The sequence below is a fragment of the Chiloscyllium plagiosum genome, unplaced genomic scaffold (genome assembly GCF_037043375.1).
Source record: "Chiloscyllium plagiosum isolate Xiang-an unplaced genomic scaffold, Cpla_swu_hap1 HiC_scaffold_6, whole genome shotgun sequence".
NCBI classification, from domain to species: Eukaryota; Metazoa; Chordata; class Chondrichthyes; order Orectolobiformes; family Hemiscylliidae; genus Chiloscyllium; species Chiloscyllium plagiosum.
In genome coordinates this window covers 46,498,989-46,525,377 of record NW_028270144.1, presented here as the reverse complement: position 1 = coordinate 46,525,377, position 26,389 = coordinate 46,498,989, and the positions used below count along the sequence as shown (strand labels likewise).

At 41.8% G+C, this 26,389-nt stretch overlaps 1 protein-coding gene across 1 annotated transcript in view; it reads right to left on the bottom strand.

The window, feature by feature from the left end:
- The window catches only part of LOC122551041 (glypican-5), a 1,004,898-nt gene that overhangs the window by 681,942 nt on the left and 296,567 nt on the right, over positions 1-26,389 (bottom strand). Inside the window, exon 4 of the mRNA XM_087987984.1 lies at positions 5,175-5,308. Coding sequence (XP_087844110.1) covers positions 5,175-5,308 — 134 coding nt within the window. The remainder of the gene's footprint in view (positions 1-5,174; positions 5,309-26,389) is intronic.

Here is a 26,389-nt window from a genome sequence, read left to right as displayed (position 1 = left end):
GCGCAAGGAAGAAGACTGAAGGACACAAAAGTGATATGGTTGACACTTTATTATAAACACAATCTCACACTTGTAAATGTATATTCATGCGGTGTAAGAATTAATATTAGTTCTGTTTAGTTGTATGTTTCATGGTGTAAGATGCAAAGTGAGCAACAGGAACTTGGAAGGTGTTTGTAGCTTTGACAACTGGGGTCAATCTTGGTCAAAAAGTGTGGTACTGGAAAAGCACAGCAGATCAGGCAGCATCTGAGGAGCAGGAGAATCAATGTTTCTGGCATAAGCCCTTCAACAGGAATGGGAGTGGGGGGGGGGGGGGGCGTGTAGGGGGAAAGAGGACTGGGAGACAAATAGGAGGGTGGAGGTGGGGTTGGGGGTCAGGGGAAAGGGACTGGGAGATAAATAGGAGAGTGGGGGTCGGGGAAAGGGACTGGGAGATAAACAGGAGGGTGGCGGTGGGGGTGAGGTAGTTGGGAAGATGATAGGTAGTTGCAGCTGGAGGGTGATGGTGATAGGTCAGAACAGAGGATGGAGCGGATAGGTAGGAGGGAAGATGGACAGTAAGGATAGTTCAAGAGTGTGGTGCCAAGTTGGAGGGTTGGATCTGGGATGAGGTGGGGATAGGGGAATTAGGAAACTGGTGAAGTCGAATTGTTGCCGTGTGGTTGGAGGGTCCCAAGGTAGAAGGTGAGGCCTGGGGTCAATCTTACAGGCTTCATTAAATTTTTTGTGCATCACAGGTATAGGTGGTGATTGATCTCTGATGCTGCATAATCTGACCAAGAGTACTTGGACATGGATTCTGACTCGACACAGTAAGGCAATACCCAAGGGTAAATATAGCATTTAGTGCTTGGAGGTGACTTTCCCTTACTATATGGATGTTTGTTTAATGCAATTGTCCTTTGAAATGCCTCACATTGCATGGTACTGAAGATTGAAACAATTACTCCAGCTACACTGGCTACGGTGGCAGCCATTTTCATCTGAATTGTATATTTGCTATTTGGATAATGATGAAATCAAACAGCAATTGCACTTAGGAACATAAGAACACAGGAAGAGAGGAACAGGAGTAGGCCTTTCAGCCTCTTAGGCCTGTTTTGCTGTTCAATAACATCATGTCTGATCTGTCACCTGACTCCATTTGTGATAAATGCATTTTTGATGATCAAATACAGGTGGAAGTATACAAAAGGCAGAACCCTTGGGAGCATTAATATGCAGAGGGATCTGGGTGTGTAGGCCCACAGATCACTGATGGCAGTTGAACAGGTATATAAGGTAGTTAAAAAGATATGCTGCAGCTTTATAGAATTTTAGTTAGACCACACTTGGAATATTGTGTACAATTCTGGTCACAATACTACCAGAAGGATGTTGATGTTTCAGGGAGGGTACAGAAAAGGTTTACCAGGATGTTGCCTAGTATGGAGGATTTTAGCTGTGAAGAAAGGTTAGATAGGCTGGGTTTGTTTTCATTGGAACACAGGAGGTTGAGAGGTGACCTGAGAAAAGTTTATAAGATTGTAAATGGAATGAATATAGGGGAAAATATAGGCTTTTTCCCTGGGTGGAGGGGTGAATTACTAGGGGACACAGGTTCAAGGTGCAGGTGGGTTTAAAACAGATGCGCGAGGCAAGTTTTTTACACCAAGGGTGGTGAGTGCCTAGAATACACAGTCAGAGGAGGTGATGGAAGCAGTCACAACAGCGGCATTCAAGAAATACCTGGATTAATACATGAATAGGAAAGGAATAGAGGGATACAGATCCTGGAAGTAAAGATAGTTTTAGTATGGAAGGGCAAAATGTGTCAGCTCAGGCTTGGAGGGCCAAAAAGCCTGTTTCTGTGTTGTATTGTTCTTTCGTCTATATGCCTACCTTGGCTCATGCCCTTTGATATCCTTGCTTAATGAAAATTAGTCAATCTCAGATTTAAATTTAACAACTGAATTAGCATTGACTACTATTTGAGAAAGAGAGTTCCAAACCTCCACTAGTCTTTGTATGCAGAAGTACTTTTAAACATCTCTCCTGAATGCCTTGCCCTGACTCTTAGATTATCCCTCCTGGTTCTAGAATCATAAACCAGTGGAAGTAGTTTATCTTTATCTATCATGTCTTTCCCTGTTCATATCCAGAAAATCTCAATTAGATCATCCCTTAACTTTCTAAATTCTCAAGAATAAAGCCTAATTTGTCTAATTATTCCTTCTAACTTAACCCCAAAAGTCGAGGAATGAACCTTGTAAACTTGCTTCACAGAGTGAGTCACAGACTCAGCCTCTCTGTCGAGGTGACCCCAAAGTTTCACATTACCTCTACTTCAACTATATCAGCTTTAATTCTCCCAATATTACCAGCCAACCCATCTATTTAACTGTTCAGCTCCATGTTTTACTTCCTGAGCCCCAGGACCTCGAGACATCATACAAAGTAGTACAAGCCAAAAGAACTGTGAATGCTGTAAACTAGGAACAAAAACAGAAGCTGCTGGAAAAGCTCAGCAGGTCTGACAGCAGCTGTGAAGAGAAATCAGAGTTAACGTTTCGGGTCCGGTGATCCTTCCTCAGAACTAATGGTAGATGGGAAAATGTTGATTTATATGCAGAGACAGAGTTTGTTTTTGGGGGGAGGCTGGTGGGGATAATGAGTAAACAATAAGTAGGGATAAAGCTCAAAGAGAAAGAACAGTTGGCGGTGGACAAGAAAAAAGATTGGAAAGGAAATGGCATCGGAGAGAGGAGCAGATCTTCTTCAAAGTGGGTATGCCTAGAAGAGATATGGCAGTGAGTTAAATAAGAAATAAAAACTGAAAGAACTGTGGATGCTGTAAATCAGGAACAGAAACAGAAGTTGCTGGAAAAGCTCAGCAGATCTAGTAACGGGATTTCCGTTCCAATTTATTGTCCTTTTCTGTATCTCATCATGCTGACTTTAGTCCCCAGTTCCCTATTACATCAAAGCAGCTGTACCTGATAATCACTCCTTGACTTGGAGTGGATAGAATCCCCAGGACTGAAAAGGCCCACCACTTTGATTGACTTGGAAAAGACAGCCTCATCTAATGAACAACCAGGCTCCTGACTGGTCTATACGCAAAGTTAAAACTCACACAACACCAGGTTATAGTCCAAAAGGTTTATTTGGAAGCACTAGCTTTTGGAGCACTGCCCCTTCATCAGGTGGTTGTGGAGTATAAGATTGTAAGACACAGTTTATAACTACGCAGCCCTCTGTCTAACATAGTGTGACTCCCCAGGCTGTATTGGACCCATAGGTATACGCAGGCTTGGTTGACACACATGCAGTGTGGTTGCTGTTTAAATTGCTGGTACATGGTGCAATATGAGGTTGATGTAGCACATTGACATGCAATAGCACGTGCCATGAAAGCTGACAACTATGACAAGTTAGGAAAAAGTGAGGACTGAAGATGCTGAAGAGTCAGAGTCAAAATGTGTGGCACTAGAAAAATGCAGCAGGTTAGGCAGAATCCGTGGAGTAGGAGAGTCAGCTCCCTGGATGTGGCCTGGCCTGCTGTGCTTTTCTAATGCCATACTGTTCAAATATGACAAACTGCCTGGTTTTGTGTCCACACTAAAAGGTAAGTCAAGAGAGAAGTATGGAGAACTTTTAAGCTATAGCCAAGAGGACAAAGCACGAAAGACAGGGCAAACCATGGTGGGGATTCTGTAAGCAATCAAGCCAGTGAAATATGAGTGAATGTTCAGGTAGCAAGCAGAGATCCCTGAGATGCAGGTCATGAACTGGGTGCCTGTCCCTCTACACAAAGTGTCTGGCAGCAGCATTACAGCAAAAGGTACCAGTGCATTCCAAAGTGAAGCACTGAATTTCAAAATAGTCTTGTAAATGGATTAGAGATGTGCCATGAGGATGCAGTGAGGCTCGTACATGTTTGATGCCAACATCTGTGGAAGGGGAGTATCTGTGGTTAACTCCCAAGGAGCATGTCCTGAGATTTTGGGGACACGTGTCCAGGAGCAAGTAGTGTGCTGGAGATGACTGGTACCTGCTCTGATTATCAAGTCAGCATTGGTGCCATTCTTTTGCTAACCAAGAATTGGGAGAATGGGAAACTGCATAATAAAGAGGTGACAGTTTTACAGGTGTCTTATTGCTCACTAACTATAATCTTATCTCGCTGTTCAACACTTGCTTGGAAAATAGGACATCATGCCCTTCACATTGAGAATTTTCTTACTACCAATCTCATGTGATTTGCCCAGTTTTGTCCCTAGTGTCCACATTGTTCAGTGATTAAGCAGATTCTGCCCAGCATGTCTGTTGTTTGTCCATCTCCATGGGAAGCTCCTTCCACTGGATGCAAATAATCATATAAATGTTGTATTTGCATATGGCCAGTTTATTATAATGCACAGCACCTCTAAAGTTTTTGGTATGGAACTGCACCTCAGTATCTTAAAGAGAACAACTTGTAAGCAGTCTATACTGCACCTTTCAGGTTGCTGCCTATTTGTCCGCATTGTGAAGATTGCCAACAACTCTTTTGTGTTATTGCCCAGCTGTGCAGGGTAGATTCTGTGTCACACATTCCTCCAGTAGTCACTACTTTACAAATACCAAATACTTTTGCATTACTGCTTTTGGCAAGCATCCAGCTGTCCTGCTAATTCAATGTATGGAATTTAATGCTGTTCTCCATAGTTTTCTAGTGAGGGCTATTAAATCAGGCGGGAGGCTTGCAAGTCTGGATCCTACCTCCTCCACCCAGGACTAAATGCTCACCAGAGGGTCTGTGGATGGTGTTTCTACCCTGCTACTAGCTGAAGCCCAAGAAGGGCCTTATTCCACTGCTGCTTAGGAACAGGAGCAGACAGGGAACTGTGATAAGAAGAGTGTGATAAGGAAACCAGAGGGTCTCTAATTCACAGACACTCAGTGCCTGATACAGTAAGTAAACAGAACCTTACAAGATATAAAAAGAAAAAATATGGGATGTTCCAAAACATCAGAATATTGCTTCAATAAACCAATGTATGCTTACTCTTGACACACTTTGTTATCCTGTGCTTGCTTTAAAAGAAGGCATTAAAAATTGTATACATGTATATTTAAAACATCAGTAACCTTTAGGTGCTGCCTTTACGGAAGACTAGTAAGTATAAATGACAATTGCTGCATCTTACTTTCTTCTGTTGGATAATGTCTCCTCATCTTCTTTATGAGTGATTTTCAGCCCAGGTTTAACATTGTAAGGATCTGTTTGGTGTTCCAAAGGTTGAGTGGGCTTTCGAACAGGATGTCCACAGGCTCTATTTACCTGAAAAGAAAAAGATGACTTACTTGGAATCAACAACATTAAGATAGAATTTACAACTGAAAAATATTTTTTAAAATGTTTGCTCAGTTAAGTCAGCTTCAATATATTGGATCAGTTTTTACACTAAGTTAATTTGATTCAGTATGGTTTATTTGAATTTATACATAATATCCACACATGTGGCAAAGATTACAGGCTGATCCCATTTTTTAAAAGAAAAATGGTGGAAAACTATGGTTACAAAGCTCAAGAAATGTAATTACTAATCTGCAGTTCTCAATTCACAGATAATTCATCAAATAAAGGAGATTGTCATGTGAGATTACTTCAGCAATAATATCACATTCATAATTCATCAACACCACCAATATTTATCCTCACAAATTTTACTTATGCCGCAAGTTGTTATTTTATAACATGTTTGAGACCTGGGATTGAAAAAGGAGTTTTTTTATGGTCTGTTATTTCTGTTCCTTCATTCTTGGTAAGTGCAGAGTTAATGCCCAAGAAGCATATTATGTTTTTGATATTTCAAATAAAAATGCCTGCAGTTTCCAACTGTTTGTTTTCAATCCTGTGCATTTATCCACTTCATCTCCAATAAATCTGATTAGTAGTTTATGGCCAAAGGCAAAGTCAAGCAGAGTGTTGATTCTTTCAGTTAAAGTCAAAGAAATTGTATGGCAGCAATGCAATGAAAAGGTTGCCATGTTCCCCCATCTACCTTGTTAGTACAGGATTATTATATTTCAAGGGGAATGGGAGACCAAAATGTTTAGCAACAGCAGAAGCTTTTTTGAGAAGGCATTTATTTTACATACAGCAGGCTAGACTGACCTGTTGCCTTCAAAACAATCAATGGTGTCATTATGATGTCACATGATCAACAAACTTGAATAAGTACACAATATGCACTGTATATCAGAGGCCCTTGAAATAAAAACATTGGAAATATTACCCAGTTAAGTAAAATATTCCATCGATTCTTATATGGCTGTTGGTGCACCTCAACCGTCGGCTTATTTTTCTCATTGGCTTTAACCTGTGGTGTTTTAGGTGTACTAGAAATGTTCTGAAATGACTGAATGTGTAGAGGTTTACATGATGTCATGGTATCCTCCACTGAGATACTGTGTCCTTCAGATGCTTCGACTACTTAAACAAGGTCATTTCCCTGGGGTGGAGGAGTCCAGAACCAGAGAGCATAGATTTAGGGTGAGATAGAAAAAATTTAAAACAGACCTAACGGGCACCTTTTTCACACAGAGGGTGGGCATGTATGGATTGAGCTGCAAGAGGAAGTGGTGCAGGTTGATACAATTACAACATTTGAAAGGCATCTGGATGGCATATGAATCGGAAAGGTTTAGAGGGATGTAAGCCAATTGCTAGCAAATGGGACTAGATTCCTTTAAGATATCTGGTCGGCAGAGACCAGTTGGACCGAAGGGTATGTTTCTATGCTGTACATCTCTAGGCTTCTGTGATGCTACTGTTCTTTCCTCAAGAATGATGGATTCTGAGGAATCTGATAAGCGATCTACTTAATTCCATTTGAGTTTGATATTTTCCAACCACATTCTTCCTCATTAAAGCTGGAAATTTCCTTTAGGAACATTTAAGGACTAAGCTTCAGATTGACTGTATAACTGAACATTCACATAAATACAAAAGGCATAACTTCACCTACATACTTTCTTAGTACAGGTTTTGAGGATTACAGCAAAATATGGCTTAGCTGCATCTGATATATACTTTGAAGTATCAACAAAATCTTCACTCCAATGTCCACCTCCATTCTTATCAGTTTGCCATTCAGCATAGAAGTTTAAATAACTCCACAGAGACCAATATCCCATCATCAAGTCACCCTTTATTTACGCATGGAGAGTCCTTGATACTGACTCAGGTCTCTCAGATCCAGCACTCAGTGTGAACAGGATGTCTGACACTCCTGTTTTTATCTGTTAGCCCAGGCTCCCTAATTGGACCAGATTAACAGCCCCAATCAGGGAACTCATATTCTATGACATCACCTGGCTGACCTCATTACAATCACTACATCCCTCTACCTCTGAGTCTGAGAACATAGGCCAGCTCAGTTTTTGTAGCTCCCTTTGGACCAATTCAGCACTGGGTCAGGATCCTTCAAATCTTCCTCTGATATGGGCAGCATGTAACGCACAATAGCTCACCTCTTGCACCAGGAGCATCTCAGAAGAAATTTATTCCCCTCTTCAATTAGCGCAGGCATTGAAGTGACAACATCCACTGTGCCCATCTCAGATTCTGCGATATCTTCAACACTTGATGAAGAGGGCTAACTCATGACTTCCAGAACAGTCAGAAAGGCAGTGAAGGAGCCGGGCATGTTTTGCTCCGTCATTGTTTGCGAACAGGCAGCTTTCATATGGTCCACATGCTTGTTCAGGACTGTCGCACCTACTCGAACTTAAAACATCACTGCACTTGACCTTGCATCAACCAGGCCACTTACCCTTGCAGGGCCATTCTTTTAGTTCCTGCATCAAACTGAAGTAAACTCTCTCTCGCTTAGTGGAATCTCGTGTCTGGCATTGGCATCTCTGATGCCATTTCACCCTTCCTCTCTGCTCTGGGAAAATCAGATTTAATCTCTTGCAAAGTCTTTTCCCCATTAGCAACACTGTTGGAGCTATCCCTGTCCTTGCACAGGGTTGATCCTATAATCAAATTGGAACCCAGAACGTTTGGTATCTAGTGAAGCTGTAGGCTGTTTCTTCAAGTTTGCCTTCAAAGTTTGGACTGCTTTTTCTGCCAGACCATTGGATGATGGATGGTATGGAGCTGTCCTTATATAACATATAGCATTCAATTTTAGGAAATATCAAATTCCCTGCTGGTAAATGATGGCCCATTATCTGTAACCACACGTCCGGGAGTCTATGCATTGCAAAATATGCACACAGTCTTTCGAATCATTGTCACCATGTTTGACAAATGAACTCTATGCACATTTAGCTATTTCAAATGGGCATCCACAATGACTAAGAACATTGGAACCAAAAAGGACCTGCATTGTCAATGTGTAATCGTGTCCATGGTTTACCCAGCCATTCTCATGAATATGGAGAATTTGCTGGCAGTAATCTTTGTCCTTGTTAGTACTCTATGCATTGTCCCACCTATGCAGCTACATCTGCATCTGATCCTGGTCACCAGACATAACTTTTCGCCAACATTTTCAGTTTAGATACCCCTGCAAGACTCTGAGGGAATCTGGTGGTGACCTTTGCTTGGGACAATCACTCTTGCTCTTCATAATAAAATACTTTCCTTGATGGTGAAATGGTCTTGCTGGATCCAGAAAGGTTTTAATTCTGGTTGTGATGGTGCCTATGTTTCTTCCATTACCACCAGCTTTTTCAGTTTTGCCAGGATGGGATCTTTCTATGTCCAAAGTCTGAGATTGTCAGCTCTGACTAGAAATGTGTTCAGAAAGTCTAAAATCATTATGGACCCTTCTGATGGCAGTACCACTGATGGTATATCTGCCAACAAGAGGCCGCTCAATGCATCCAAATTTGCTACTTGGTCTCCCAGATGGTGTTCCGTTATAGTTATATGCACTTAGTATTAGAGCCCACTGCTGGATTTGGCCTGAAGCTACGGGTGCACAGCCTTGTTCTCTTTAAGTAGACCGAGTAGGGGTTTGTGGTCCATTATTATTATCAATGTACATCTGTAAAGGTTGTAGGGGAACTTCCTGACTCCAAATATGACCACCAAATCTTGCTTCTCTGTCTGGGCATATTTACACTTTCCATTAGCCTGAATGCATATGCTATTGGGCATTCCTCTCCATTGGGCCACCGTTGAGCAAATACTAACCCGATGTCGTAAGTGGGAGGCATTGCATATCATTACTAGCTCTCATTTGGGATCATAGTGAGCTAACAGTTTCAAGGATGATAGCTGTTTCTTCACTTTTTTGAAGCCTATTGCTTGGCTAACATGACCCATTTTTAAGAGTTGATGCAAAGGTGTCAGCATGGAGACCAGGTTATGTATGAACTTTCCAGAATAGTTCACCAGCCCAATGAAAAACCAAAGGTTTGGTACTGATGTGGGAACCAGGATGTGATCAGCCTCACTTTATCTTCCAACACGTTTAACCTGGTCTTGCTGATCTTTTAGCCCAAGTACATCATTTGGGGTACCCGGAACACATATTTTTTCCTTTCTAAGGTGTACATCCACCTTAGGAAAATGTCTAAGGACTACATTTTTGCAGTTGCAGCTGGAGCAGTGACAGCAAGGATCAGGAAAGGTAAATTAATAACTTATCTTGTGAATAGGCAGGATCGCTGAGTAAGTGAGGTAATACATTTGGGCAGTTGCTTTACCCAAAATGCTACTTGGGTAGTGTCTCCCACCCATCCTCTTCCTCTAACCAATAAAAAGGTTCTGTGCGCTGATTCGGTAAGGTTACTAGTTTATTTTTCAATCATCTCTTTGAGAATTCAGAACAGTAGAAATTTATGATAAGACAGTTGCATTCTCCTCCTGCAGAATGTGGGAGGTAAGGGTCACCATAAGTGTCCACACTGACTTCATCTGTGGGAAGTGCACCCGACTCCAGCTCCTCAGAAACCGAGCTAGGGAACTGGAGCTGGAGCTGGATGGACTTTGGATCATTCGGGAGGCTGAGAGAGTAATTGAGAGGAGTTACAGGGAGGTAGTCACACGTCAGGTACAGGAAAATGTTAGATGGGTTACACTCAGGGGACATGGCAGAAAGGTTTAGGGAAAACACAAAGGCGTTCTCCTTCAACGTGAGGAATAAGAAAATGATCAGAGAGAGGGTAGGGCCAATCAGGGATTCTGGATGAAACTTGTGCCTGGAGTCTGAAGAGGTAGGGAAGGCCCTAAATGAGTTTTTTTGCTTCAGTATTCAATAGAGATAGGGACCTGTTGATAGTGAGAACACCCTGGTCTACGTTAATAGGCTTGTACAGATTGATATTAAGGAAGTGGATGTGCTGGAAATTCTGGGGAGCATCAAGATAGATTAAGTCCCCAGGGCCAGACCAGATATATCCAAGGTTACTACAGGAAGCGAGGAATGAGACTGCTGCGCTTGTGATGATGATCTTTGCATCCTCACTCTCCACAGGAGTACTGACTGATTGAAGGGAGGTGAATGTTGTTCATCTGTTCAAGAAAGGGAATAAGGAAATCCCTGGGAATTACAGACCAGTCAGTCTTATGTCTGTGGTCAGCAAGGTACTGGAAAGGATTCTGAGAGATAGGATTTATGACTATTTGAAAAAACATAGTTTGATTAAAGATAATCAGCATGGCTTTGTGAGGGGCTGGATATGCCTCTCAAGCCTTATTGCTTTCTTTGAGGATGTGACGAGACAATTGCCGAAGGTCGAGCAATGGATGTGGTGTATATGGATTTCAGTAAGGCATTTGATAAGACTCACCACGTTAGGATCATTCAGAAAGTTAGGAGGCATGGGGTACAGGGAAATTTGGCTCTCTGGATACAGAATTGGCTTGCCAAAAGAAGACAGTGAGTGGTAGTGGATGGAAAGTATTCTGTCTGATGGTTGGTGACCAATGGTATCCCATAGGGATCTTTTCTTGGGGCCTCTGCTCTTTGTAGTTTTTATAAATGACTTGGATGAAGAAGTGGAAGGATGGGTTAGTAAGTTTGCTGATGACACAAAGGTTGTTGGTATTGTAGATAGTGTTGAGGGCTGTTCAAGGCTACAACATGACATTGACAGGATGCAGTGCTAGGCTAAGAAATGGCAGATGGAGTTCAGCCTGGATAAATGTGACTATTCATTTGAATGCTGAATATATGGTTAAAGACAAGATTCTTGGAAGTGTGGAGGAACAGCGGGATCTTGGGTCCATGTCCATAGATCCCTCAAAGTTGGCACCCAAGTTGATAAGGTTGTTAAGGCGGCGTATGGTGTTTTAGCTTTCATTAACGGGGGGACTGAGTTTAAGAACTGTGAAGTTTTGCTGCAGCTCTGTAAAACCGTGGTTAGACCACACTTGGAATATTGTGTTCAGTTCTGGTCACCTCATTATAGGAAGGATGCATATGCTTTAGAAAGGGTGCAGAGGAGATTTACCAGAATGCTGCCTATATTGGAGGGCTTGTCTTCTGAAGTGAGGTTGAGTGAGCTTGGGCTTTTCACATAGGAGACAAGAAGGAAGAGAGGTGACTTGTTAGAGATGTAAAAGGTAATGAGTGGCGTAGATAAATTAGACAGCCAGAGACTTTTCCCTAGGACAGAAATGGCTGTCAAGAGGGGTCATAATTTTAAAGTGATTGAAGGAAGGTATTGGGGAGATGTCAGAGGTAGATTCTTTATGCAGAGAGTGGTGCATGTGTGGAATGCACTGCCAGTGGTGGCAGTAGAGGCAGAGACATTAAGGACACTTAAGTAACTGGTGGACAAGCACATGGATGACAGTAAATTGAGGGGTGTGTAGGTTCAGTTGATCTTAGATTAAGGTAATCTAAGGATTAAGATCACCTTGGGCCAAAGGGCCTCTACTGTGCTATACAGTTCTATGTTCAATGTTCTGTATTGAAGTTCTTAAAGTGCTCCTTATTGGTCTTCACTGTTATTAGCACTTCATCTTGGTAAATGGAGACATGGGGAAGACCTTGTAAAATGTTCATCATCATCCACTGAAAAATAGCACAGACTGACAATAACCCAAATGGCAGTGTAGTATTTTGGTACAAACTCTTATGGGTTTTTATTGTAGCATACTTCTGGGAATCCACACCTAAACATAATTACATGCACACATGGCTCACGTTCAGCTTTGTAAATGACAGCCCCCCTTGCCAGCTTTGTGTATGAATCCTCCATATGAGGGATTGGGTATTTATTCAACTGTGAAATGTGGTTTACTGTTTGTTTAAAATCTTACAAAGGTGAACAAACCCATTGCGCTTCACAATCGGTAAGACTGGTGCTGCCCATTCTGCAACCTGTACTGGTTTGATGATTCCTTCACTTCCCAGCCTTCTGATTTCTACTTCTACTTTTGCCTATAAAGCAAATAACACTGGGCAGGTCTTGTAGAATTGAGGAATTGCTTCCTGGTCAACATGCAAGGTGGCCTTGGCTCCTTTTGATTGTCCTAGACCTTCCAGAAAAATTTCCAGCTATTTAATTAGGCCGTCACTCAGGCAGACATTTTCTCATCAAAAAATGTTAAGCCAATCTAGGCGAATCTTTCTCAACCACTTTCATCCCATTAAGCTGGACCTGAGCCTTTCACAAAATCAGTGGATACTAAACCAGCTACTTCTTGTAAGAGTCCGGAACTGAAGTTGGACCTTTAATCTGTAAAATTCACTTGCAATCACTCTCAGTTTAGCTGTGGTCTTACACAAACTTAAGGTTGAAGTCCACAGCCAATTTTGTTAAAGACTGGCTGCGCTGGTATCGACCTCTATTAGAACTCAGTGACTATTTAACCTGACATTTATTTTGATTAGATGTTGCGAAGCAACTTACTTGTTCCAAATCAGATGTAGATGGACTTTTCAGGGTGTGCACCCTCCTAGATACTGGCCTATGAGTTCTCTGGCTCAACTTAGATCTAGTGACACTCTTTTGCTGTCTCAAGTCTGCATAGTAGCATCAACTACAATAGTTTGCCGGCCTGGATCCCGAAGAAAAGTTTAACAGTTTGGTCGAGAAAAGTTAACAGTTTGTTTTGCAGTTTTGCTGTGGGTTGACCTGGAATCCCTCCATTCAAGATATGTCCTGAGTGAGGTTATACAATCTTTCACCCAAGTGGTATTACCCAAGCTCTGTCTGACTGGCGGGGCATCCCCTTCCATTGAAATACCCTGCAAATCATATGCTCTACTTGTAGAATTTTCCAATGATAAAACCAGTTGTTGTGTCTGTTTGAAATCCAGTTTGGACTTCAGCTAGCAGGCTCCTTTGCATGGGGGTTACATCATTAATCCCACTCTCATTGCCACAGAAATAACTCCACAAAGGCTGCTAACCTGTCACCAAGTCACCCCTTATTGACATGTCAAGTGTCCTTGACAGTGAACCAGCTCTCTCAGAGCCAGCTCTCAGACCGAACAGAACCTCTGACACTCCTGTTTATATCTGTTAACCAGGGCTCCCTGATTGCTTTACATTTTAAACCACAGTCTCTGATAGCATTATTTTTGTTATCTCCAAATTCACAAAATTCTGCTAACTTCGTTAAAATTGTCACGAACTGGGAAATATATTCACTATCATGCCAATTAATATTTGTGCAATCTGAAATGTTTAACAATCACCAATGATTTTGGTGAAGAATGGCACTGTAGGATTCCTCTGTTGCTTCAACAGAGTTTGGAAGCTGGTTTCTCTGGCTGTACCAGACTCCTCAGGAAATTAAAAGTTTCCCCCCACCCCCATAATAATCAAGAATGCAGGAACAACAATACGTAATTCAATTTTGTTAGCTTGAACAAAATAATGACACCTTTCTAGCTCTTTGTATTTTCTTCATACAGCCCTGCAGTGCCAAAATTTCCTGTTCTTTTTAAATGCGAAGGGGCACGCACAGCACAATGTTCCACAATAAGGTTAGCATTATCTTGCTGACTGCCTGTTCCTTTCTGATACACATACTTAGCTCCAAACACTTCCCTCCAATGAAGGGCCATCATTACCCATTGATTCCTTCAGAGTAGAGATTCTGAGGAGCTTCTACTGCACTGTTCACCTCATCCCTGGGTTGAATTCCTTGTTTTGATGACTGTACTTGCTATTTTGCAGTGAAGGCAGCTTTTAATTCCTTTTCTTCTTTTTTATCAAAGCACCTTATAAAGCTGTAGTGAGGACCACAGTTTCTGTTTCGACAAATTAGTTCATTCACCTGGTGGGTCTCAAAGCAGTTTTTACACTCGTCATCAATTTTCTTCTTGAATTACGTTTCAAGGGTAGAAAGATGAAGCATTTAACAACAGCAGGAGCTTTATTGAAGGAGATGGATTCAGCTGTTACCCTCCAAAATGGCCAGAGATAGCATCATGATATCATGTGATTGGACCCTTAAAGTGACAGCCCAATTCACTTACATAAATGCACAACAAGGGCAATTGTGCACAGTTGTACATAAGGAAATCCATTGAAAGAGTCATAGAGTCATAGAGATGTACAGCACGGAAATAGACCTTTCAGTCCAATTTGGCAATGCAGACCAGATACCCCAAACCAATCTGGTCCCACCTGCAAGCACCCAGCCCATATCCCTCTAAACCCTTCCTATTTATATACACATCCAGATGCTTTTTAAGTGTTGCAATCGTACTAGCCTCCACCACTTCCTCTGGCAGTTCATTCTACACACGTACCACCCTCTGAGTGAAAAGGTTGCCTCTTAGGTCTCAATTATATCTTTTCCATCTTACCCTAAACCTATGCCCTCTAGTTCTGGACTCCCCCACCCAAGGAAGAGACTTTGTCTATTTATCCTATCCATGCCTCTCATGATTTTATAAACTCTATAAGGTCACCCCTCAGCCTTCGACGCTCCGGGGAAAACAGTCCCAACCTATTCAACCTCTCCATCTAGCTCAAATTCTCTAACCCTGGCAGCATCCTTGTAAATCTTTTCTGAACCCTTTCAAGTTTCACAATATCCTTCCGGTAGGAAGAAAAGCAGATTTTCATGCAATATTCCAAAAATGGCCTAACCAATGTCCTGTACAGCCACAAAATAACCTCCCAACTCCTGTACTCAATACTCCGACCAATAAAGGATAACATACCAAATGCCTTCTTCACTATCCTGTCTACCTGCGACTCCACTTTCAAGGAGCTATTAACTTGCACTCCAAAGTCTCTTTGTTCAGCAACACTCCCCAGGATCTTACCATTAAGGGTATAAGTCCTGCTAAGATTTGCTTTCCCAAAATGTAGCACCTCACATTTATCTGAATTAAACTCCATCTGCCACTTCTCAGCCCATTGGCCCATCTGATCAAGATCCCGTTGTAATCTGAGGTAACCTTCTTCGCTGTCCACTACACCTCCAATTTTGGTGTCATCTGCAAACTTACTAACTGTATCTCTTATGCTCACATCCAAATCATCTATATAAATGACGAAAAGTAATGGACCCAGCACCAATCCTTGTGCACTCCACTGGTCACAAGCCTCCAGTCTGAAAAACAATCCTCCACTACCACCCTCTGTCTTCTACCTTTGAGCCAGTTCTGTATCCAAATGGCTAGTTCTCCCTGTACTCCATGAGATCTAACCTTGCTAACCAGTCTCCCATGGGGAACCTTGTCAAACGCCTTACTGAAGTCCATATAGATCACATCTACTGCTCTGCCCTCATCAATCCTCTTTGTTACTTTTTCAAAAAGCGCAATCAAGTTTGTGAGACTTGATTCCCGAAACACAAAGCCATCTTGCTTATCCTTAATCAGTCCCTGCCTTTCCAAATACATGTACATCCTTTCCCTCAGGATTCCCTCTAACAACTTGCCCACCATCAATATCAGGCTCACTGGTCTATAGTTCCTGTCTTGTCTTTACCACCCTTCTTAAACAGTGGCACCACGTTAGCCAACCTCCAGTCTTCCGGGACCTCACCTATGACTATCGATGACACAAATATCTCAGCAAGAGGCTCAGCAATCACTTCCCTAGCTTCCCACAGAGTTTGATGGGAATGGTTTGGGGTTTTGAACATCAGCAAAATTATTAATACACAAAACACAAAATGATAGTGCAAACTCAATAAATGCTGTTTTTGTACTGTTAAATCTCTGTAATGTAGAATCTCTGTAGTATGGAGAAAGATCATTTGGCCTATCGAATCTGCACTAATCCTTGGAAGATCCCATCCAAACCAAGCTCCTGACCCTATCTCTGTAACCCCATATTCACCATGGCTAATCCACTAGCTTGCACATCCCTGGACACTATGGAGAAATATCGCATGACCAATCCTTCTGATCTACACATCTTTGGACTATGGGAAGAAACCAGACACAGAGACACAGAGAGAACATGCAAACTCCACACAGACCATTACCTAAGACTGGAATTGAACCTAGGTGCTGTGGCATTGTGAGGCAGCAGTACTAACCATTGAGTCACCGTGCTGCCCTCTACACACTATATGTTGAAAGAGAATAGCATAAGAGATACATTGAACAAAATTGAAGTGATATGTTTACAATTTTAGCAACCTAAATTATTGTTATTCATTTTTTATTATAAGTAACTCAAAGAATGTTACCAGTTATCAGATATGGCAGCAAGCCAAATGACAAAAACAAATCAAAAAGTATATAAATAGATCAATGTCTTCTTTGTTGCAACAATGCTTAGAAATTTGTATTTTATTAGTGATGCCCCACATGGAGTGCATCTCCGAAATACATTAACTTGGTGTCACTTTTTACTAATTAAAGTTGACAACAGAGAAAAATAGAAACAGAAGAACAGGACCATTCGGCCCACATGAGCTCTTTAGGGAAATCATGCTTCGTCCGACATCCCTGGTTTTTATATGCCAACTTGGTAAATTCCTCATTCTCAAGTTTTCTGTCTCACTGCCTTTTAAAATTGTTGATGGATCCAAAGTTCTACCATCTTTACAGGGTGAGCATTTTCAATCCTGGCAGCAATCAGGCCAAACAATCTTTCACTCTGTTTGCCGAGGACTTTGAAACTTTGAATTCTGGTTATTGACCCTCTCACTAAAGTGAAGCATTTTTCTGTATCTACTTAATTAAAACGTTCCATCATCTTAAAAATCAAGTTCAATGAAAACCAGTAACAGGTAAAGAGAACTCAATGTGTGATTGGCTTGTGCCCATTCAAAGTAATGCAGGCAGCACGCAAATCTTCCCAAACTTTTAGCTTGCTATTCTTCATGTGCGAGGTTTTTGACTGTGAATGTCAGTTGGCTCCTTAGACAAGGAGAACATTACAACCAAATTTTGTTTACTTCTCACCTGACATCTATATGCTTCTACAGTTGAATCTGCTACAAGATGTTCAAAAGCACAAACATTGCCTGATTTCCTTTCCCTTCTGCTACAATTTTCACTAATTCCTGAGCAATTCTCTTACCATTCTCCAAGACCACAAAGTTAAACCTGGAAGTTTCTGGTTGGAATGGCTCAGAGTTATTCTTGGAATTGCCACAAAAGTTAAATATTTTTTCAAAATATACAAAATTCCCAAATTTCTTTTTTTGAAATCCAGGTTGAAAGAAAGCACAGTTAATGCTTCTGTAAATTAAGCAGCAATCATTATTTATTACAAATAGGTAGATTATAACCTAAGGGAATCAGCTGTCAAAATATAACTCTACCAGTTAAAATTCTGACCCCCCCTCCTTATAAAACTCCCCCAATACACATGCAGACAGACAGAAAAAAGGTGTTATGCTTGGAGACAAAAACTGGGAAGGTATTTCAATTTTCCCTGTCCATAAGGTTCACTGAGATGGTCCCAATGGCTTGCCAGGACGTGCTGTTTGTCAGTCTCTCTCTTCTTCGGTATTTTCCACTTCCTTGCAGGAGATGCAGAGTGCCTGGTCCAAAGATTATAAAATATCTACCTTATTGGTTAAAACAGCTTATAACCACTGGGGAGAGAAAATAAGCTGACTGTCTTCAGATATTCAGTGTCTTTACTTTAGAAGCGAGGACTCTACCTTAGCTTCCAGGGGTCAAGAGGCTATATTGTTCACATCTGCAAGCTGCTCAACTCCCTAGGAATTAATTACATAGTTGTTGACAGTTAAAAAGCCATTTTCAGCAATAACTAGTTGCCACTCAACCATCTAATAGGAATCTCACTTCGTACACACTGCCAGGTGCCATTATGTGTTCAGCCACCTGATCCCAATGCTTAATCAAACAACAGTAGAAACAGGACTTACAATAAGTATTGGTAACTTGCTTTTAAAAGGTGTAGCAATCCCTTAAATCCCTAAAGTGTCCTTTCCCCATTTCAGTTCACAAGCAAAACCACAGAAAAATATATAAGACATAGTTACAAAAACAGAAATGACTGGCAAAACTCAGCAGGTCCGATAGCATCTGTGTGAAGAAAGCAGAGTTAATGTTTTGAGTCCAGTGACTCTTCATCAGAACCAGGCTCTAAAGTTAACTTTGCTTTTTCCTCCAGATGGTGCCAGGCCTGCTGAATTTCACCAACAATTTCTTTCGTTATTTTAGATCTCCAGCATTCAAAAGATTTTTTTAATAAGATACAGCATTTACAATGAAACCAATTTCATTGTATTAACTCTTCTTTTTAAAAATTTGTTTTTATACTTGTGACTAGTCTTTTTTTGCCTCAAACTCTTATTTTTCCATTTATCAACGTTTGAGGTTTTTTGCTGATTTTTATATGCTGTCCAATTTTCTGACCTGACTTCTGTCATTTTTCAATTACATGATATTCCTTTTACATTGATGCTATCGTTACCATTGCCAGTTGACCGCAGATGATGAGTCTATCCTTTAGAATTTTTAACAGATGTTGGAATATATCTATTCTGTATATTCTGAAATAGTACCATAAATGTCTACCATGCATATCTCTTGACCTGTCCTTTAATCAAATATACCCATTCACTTAATCAGTTCTGCTTTCATGTCCTCATTGGTGCCACTTTTTGAGGTTTTAAAAATTGTCCTTCTCTCTCCAAAACTGAGTGCAAAATTCAATTATATTATGATTATTGTGACTAAGAAACACCTTCATTTTGTGATCATTAATTAATTTTATTGCAGATTTAGACTGTTGAATCCACTGTCTGGTCAGCTCCATAATGTAAGAAACTATCCTGAATATGTCTATACACCCCTCATCTCGACTACTGTTGTATATATGATTTTTTTCAGTTCACATGAAGATTAAAAACTCCTTGATTTATGTAATGCCTTTCTGAGAAGTTCTTGTTCCTTATTTCTTTATATCCTTCTCTATTGTGTTGTTATTGTTAGGTGACCTGTCTAACAGTGACTTCTTGACTTTATCATTTCTTATTTCCAACCAAACTCTCCACATCTTGATTTTCTGAAATTAGGTCAACCTCTTTATTCCTCTTATACAATAATTGGCTAACAGAGCCACCTCCTAACATTGTTCTAGTTTCCTGTCATTCTTAAATGTCCTGTATCATTCCAAATGCATGTCATCCTACAGCTATATCGGTAGTGCTATCAAATCAAATTTATTCATTTCTATCTGCACTCTTATTTCATCTGTTTTATTTCAAATTCTATGTGCAATCATATACAGAAACTTTAGTTTTACCCTTTCCTCATTTAGTAAATTCTATTCTTAACTGTTGGCTTACTCTTAGGTTGATGTTATTTGTCCTTCCTGTCAGGGCCCAAGCAGAAGCTGAAATAGGAAGATCCTTTGCAAAAAGAATGCTGGTCCAAGGCAGTGGAAGACTGTCTCTGGTACTGTTTGGAATCGGTGGATGGACCATATTTAAGCACTCAGTGGAAAACTTAGATGCCACCACTGTCATGGACTTCATTAGTGAATGTGTGGAGGACTGTGTACACAAGAAGTCAATCTGCATGTTTCCCAAGCAGAGATCTTGGATGAACCTGGAAATCCACTCCCTACTTGATGTGTAACATTCAAGTTCGACGACCCACATCTATACCGGAGATCCAGATATGACCTCCACAAAGCCATCAGGGATGACAAAAGGCTGTACCGGACCAAGTTAGAGGTTCAAACCAACCAAACAGACTCTCACCATCTGTGGCAAGGCCTAAACAACATTACAGGATACATAATGAAGCAGAGCAAGATAGCAAGATTCCCATCCCTGATGCACTCAATGCTTACTATGCTCGATTCATACAGAATACCAACAGCGTGATGTCACCTGCCCTGGCAGCCCTGGATGCACCTGTGCCCACTGTCACCGGTGCAGATGTCAGACCAGTTTTCCTCAGAATCTATCCAAGGAAAGTGATAGGCCTGGACGGAGTCCCCGGATGAGCACTTAAATTCTGTGCAGACCAACTGGCGGAGGTGTTCATTGACATCTTCAACCTCTCTTTCCTACAAGTTGAAGTCCCGACCTGCTTCAAGAAGACCATTATCACCCCAGTACCTAAGAAATCACATACAGCAAACCATAATGACATGCTCAGTGGCCCTGACATCCATAATCACGAAGTGCTTCTCGAGGCTGGTCATGACCTCAATCCTCGGCAATTTGCCTACCAGCAAAACAGATCCACAGTGGACGCCATTTCCCTCACCCTGCACTCATCCCTGGAACATCTGGACAACAAGGACACTTATGTCAGACTCCTCTACATTGATTACAGCTCCGCCTTCAGCACCATTATCCCCTCCAGGGTGATCTCAAAACTCCGAGACCTTCGTCTTGGCTCTGGCCTCTGCAACTGTATCCTCAGCTTCTTGACCCACAGACCACAGTCAGTAAAGATAGGCGAAAGTGAGGACTGCAGATGCTGGAGATTAGAGTCAAGATTAGAGTGGTGTTTGAAATGCACAGCAGGTCAGGCAGCATCCGAGGAGCAGGAAAATCAATGTGTCGGGCAGGAGCCCTTCATCAGGATTCCTGATGGAGAGCTCCTGCCCAAAATGGTGATATTCCTGCTCCTCTGATGCTGCCTGACCTGCTGTGCATTTCCAAACCCACTCTAATCTTGAGTCAGCGAAGGTGGACAACTGCACCTTCTCCACAATAACACTCAACACTGAAGCCCCCCTACCCCCTCAAAGGATACATCCTCACTCACTTACTGTACTCCCTGATCACCCACAACTGTGTTGCCAAATTCTGAATGAATGTCACCTACAAGTTTCCTGATGACACCATCATGGTAGGATGGAAATCTAACAACGATGAGTCACAATACAGAAAGGAGATAGAGAGCTTGATGACGTGGTGCAATGAGAACAACCTCTCTCTCTCAATGTCAACAAAACTAAGGAACTGATCATTGATTTTAGTAAGAAAGGAGACGAATATGCCCCCATCATCATCAACGGAGATGAGGTTGAGAGGGTGGTGAGCGTCAAGTACCTAGGAGTGACAATAACTGACAACTGTCCTGGACTTCCCACGTAGATGCGAATGGTCATGAAGGCACAACAATGCCTCTTTTTCCTCAGTCAGCTCAGGAAACTTGGCATATCCATAAGGACCCTCACCACCTTTACAGATGCACCATTGAAAACACACTGTCCAAGTGCATTATTACCTGATATGACAACTGCTCTGTCCAGGACCCTAAGAACTACAGAAGATTGTGTGCTCAGCTGAGAGCATCATGGAAGCCAACCTTCTGTCCACGGACTGATTGAACATGACTTATTGCTGCAGAAAGGCTTGCATCATCATCAAAGACCCATCACACCCTGGCATTGCTCTTCTACAACCTCTTCCATCAGGTAGAATATATAGAAGCTTGAACATATGCACCAGCAGGTTCAGGAATTGCTTCTTCCTGGCTATTTTTAGACAGATTAGATTAGATTAGATTACAGTGTGGAAACAGGCCCTTCGGCCCAACAAGTCCACACCGACCCGCCGAAGCGAAACCCACCCATACATTTACCTCTTACCTAACACTACAGGCAATTTAGTATGGCCAATTCACCTGACCCTGCACATCTTTGGACTGTGGGAGGAAACCGGAGCACCCGGAGGAAACCCACGCAGACATGGGGAGAACGTGCAAACTCCACACAGTCAGTCGCCTGAGGCGGGAATTGAACCCGGGTCTCTGGCGCTGTGAGGCAGCAGTGCTAACCACTGTGCCACCATGCCGCCCACAGATGTATGGACTCTCTAATTTCAAATAATGCTGATCTTGCTAATGTTGATCTTGCCTAGTGCAATGTAACCTGTGTGCCTCTGTCTAAGTTTCTTTTCATCCTATGATCTGTATATCCTTGCTTAATATGATCTCCTTGTACTGCCTGTAAACAAAACTTTTCGCTGTAATTAGGTACATGTGACAATAAATAAATCAAATCAAATCAAATCAAACCATTTGTTTCCCACATTAGTACCTTTCTCGTTGTCCTTTAGTGTATTCTTTGTCTTACCACATCTCCCTAAATTTGATCCCTTGCCACCATTGTTTAAAATTGTCTTTACTCCTCTAGTTATGAGGTTGTCAAGAACACCACCTCAGCATGTTTCAGGTGGAGACCATTGGTTCAGATCCCACTTTCCCCAGTATTGAAGCTAGTGATAGATAAAATTTACAAAAGCAATGGAATGTGAAAGTTATAGCTGTTAATGCCAGAATTTTAATCCTTAGAATTTGGCTGGACGCACAGAACCTTTTGTATTACATGTGGTCAAGGCCAATAAATGCAACTCCAAATGCCATGTCTCAGTGCCATATCTCCACAGCAGGGCATGTCCGTGATCGTCTGTTGCAATTTCTAAACATCAGGGTGCTACAAACCTCACACTGTATATCTCAGTTTTGATTAGCTTGACAGTTCTGACTTGCACATCCCCAAAAAGACTCTCTGTACAAATACTTGCAGGGTAAGATGGCCAAACCAGCAGGAGGAATGCAATTGACAACAGGCACAACTGCATCCTCTCATCCCTTGTAGATGATATGGCACAGCCATTACTGAAGACGATACAAGTGGTGTCTTTGAAGGCAACAAGGGTTGAAGGCATACAGACTGAAGTCACTTGTTATTGATTAATTTCTGAATTGGATATTATTTCCTTGACTGTTTAAAATATTATTTTTGCTGAAACCTACTCTACATCAATGTATCACCATGTTCAGAAGGACTAAGGAGTTGGAATAGTCAAAGTAGAACTAGTTTCAGAAGTAAGAAGGAGGATAGTCGACGCCTCTTGCTTCTGTGCAGAAGTGAGCGAAAGGGAGGGACAAAGGAATATGATCAAAGGTTTGCCATGCAGTTGTGAGCAACAGAGGTGTAGGGAGATATAGGTGCAGTACTAATCACAATAATGTTCTGTGACTAATGAAGCTGAATCAAAATGTTAATAGCTGGAAAGGAAACTTTTGATTAGTCATTGAAAATGCAGATTATTTGAGGAATGTCATCAGTGATTTGTTAAGACAAATAGTGTTTCTTGTTTCTCATGTTTATCAGTTTTCTCATGAGGTAATAGAATGGGTTAAACAAAGTATTACTGATGATGTTGTGTGCATAGACTTCCAAAAGATACAGTACTGCATAACAGACTGGTGATAAAGAATTAGGGGCCATTAAAAAGAAGGGACAGCACAGAAACTGGCTCCAAAATTGGTTGGGTAACAAGAAGCAGAGAGTAATTGTTGATTAGTGCAAGTCTTTTGGTCTGGAGGAAGGTGTTTACAGTGGAGTTCCCTCAGGATAGATGTTGTTACTGACGTTTTAAGCATGTAGATCTTGGTATACAGGATGTAGTTTCAAACATTGTGATTAAACAAAACTCAGAAACATTGTGAATCATGAGGAGAATAAGTTTTGAACTTCAAAAGGACATAATGGGTAATTGGAAAGGGCCAACAGGTAGCAGAGAAGTGTGAAATGATTCATTTTAGTACAAAGAACACTGAAACACCAGAGAAAATAAAAGATACAATTCTCAAACAAAAACAGAAATTGCTGGCAAAACTCAGCATCTGTAGAGAGAAATCAGAGTTCGCGTTTCAGGTCCAGCGACCCTTCTTTAGAAGGCAAAAGTGAGGACTGCAGATATTGGAGATCAGAGTCAAGATTAGAGTGGTGCTGGAAAAGCACAGCAGGTCAGGCAGCATTCGAGGATTAGGAAAATCGACATTTCAGGCAAAAGCCCTTCATCAGGAATAAGCCAGGGAGCCTCCAGGGTGGAGAGATAATTGGGAGGTGGGTGGGGCTGGGGAGAAGATAGATAAGAATGCAATAGGTGGATGGAGGTGGGGATGAAGGTGATAGGTTGGAGAGGAGGTGGAGCAGATAGGTGGGAAGGAAGATTGGCAGGTAGGACAGGTCATGAGGACAGTGCTGAGCTGGCAGGCTGGAACTGGGGTAAGGTGGGGGAGGGGAAATGAGGAAACTGGTGAAGTCCACATTGATGCCCTGGGGTTGAAGTGTTCCAAGGCAGAAGATGAGGCATTCTTCCTCCAGGCGTCGGGTGGTGAGGGAGTGGTGTTGGAGGAGGCCCAGGACCTGCATGTCCTTGGCAGGGTGGGAGGGGGAGTTGAAATGTTCAGCCACAGGGTGGTGTGGTTGATTGGTGCAGGTGTCCCGGAGATGTTCCCCAAAGAGCTCTGCGAGAAGGCATCCAGTCTCGCCAATGTAAAGGAGACTGCATCGGGAACAACGGCTACAATAAATGACATTTGTGGACTTGCAGGTGAAACGTTGATGGATGTGGAAGGCTCCTTGATGGAGTTGAGGGGCGAGGTGTAGGCACAAGTTTTGCAATTCCTGCGGTGGTAGGGGAAGGTGCCAGGAGGGGAGGGTAGGTTGTTGGGGGAGCGTGGACCTGACCAGGTAGTCACAGAGGGAACAGTCTTTGTGGAAAGCAGATAGGGGTGGGGAGGGAAAGAAGGAAATCTTCCTTCCCACATATCTGCTCCACCCTCCTCTCCGACCTATCACCTTCATCCACACCTCCATCCACCTACTGCACTCTTATTTACCTTCTCCCCAGCCCCATCCCCCTCCCACTTATCCCGGAGACTCCCTGCCTTCTTCAGAAGGGTCTGTTCTGAAGATATTGTCATAGATATTGCCAGACTTGTTAGGTTTTTCCAGCAATTTCTGTTCTTCTTTCTCATTTCTAACATGCATCATTATAGAGTCATAGAATCATACAGCACAGAAACACACCTATCCACGAGTCCATGCCAAACATAATCTCAAATTAAACTAGTCCTACCTGCCTGCACTTGGTCCATATCCCTTCATACATTTCTATTCATGTACTTTTCTAAATGTATTTTAAACATTGCAACCGTACCCACATCCACCATTTCTGCACGCAGTTCATTCCACACACAAACAACTCTTTGTGCAAAAAAATTGCTTATCATGGCTTTTTAAGATCTTTATCTTCTTTTATGAAAACATATGCCCCCTACTCTTGAAATCCCTCACTCTAGGAAGGGACACCTGCCATTTACCTTATCTATACCCCTCATGACTTTATAAACCCCTAAAAGTTTGCATCTCAATCTTCTACTCTCCAGTGAAAAATGGCTTAGTGCATCCAGCCCAGCTTTATAATTCAAACTCTCCATTCCCGACAACATCCTGGTTAATCTCTTCTGAACCTTCTCCAGCTTAATAATATCCTTCCTATAACAGGGCGACCAGGACTGGACACAGTACTCCAGTAGAAGCCTCACCAACATCCTGTACATCCTCAACATAACATCGCAACTCCTATATTCAAAGGTCTGTGCAATGAAGGCAAGCATGCTAAATGCCTTCTTAACCATCTTATCTACATGTGATGCAAACTTCAAAAATGTATGTATCTGAATGCCTAAGTCTCGCTGTTTTACAACACTGCTCAAGACCCGACCTTGAATTGTATACGTATTATCTTTGTTTGTTTAACCAAAATATAAGAGCTCACATTTACCCAAATTAAACTCCATTTGTCGCTCTTCAGTCCATTGATCCAATTGAATAAGATCTCTTTGTCATCTTAGATAACAGTCTTCACTGTCCACTTTACCACCAATCTCGGTGTCATCCGCTAAATTACTAACTATGCTTTCTATATTCTCATCAAAATCATTTATATAATTGACAAATTGAAGTAGACCCAGCAGCAATCCTGTGGAACAACCTGGTCACAGGTCTCCAGTCTGGAAAACAACCCTCCACTATCACTTTCTGTCTCCTGTCATTAAGCCAATTTTGAAAGCAATTGGCAAGCTCAACGTGAATCCCATGTGATCTAACTTTATTAATTAGTCTATCATGTGGAACCTTGTCAAAGGCTTTATTAAAGACCAAGTAAACATTGATTACTGCTCTACCCTCATCAATTTTCTTGGTTACTTCCTCAAAAACCTCA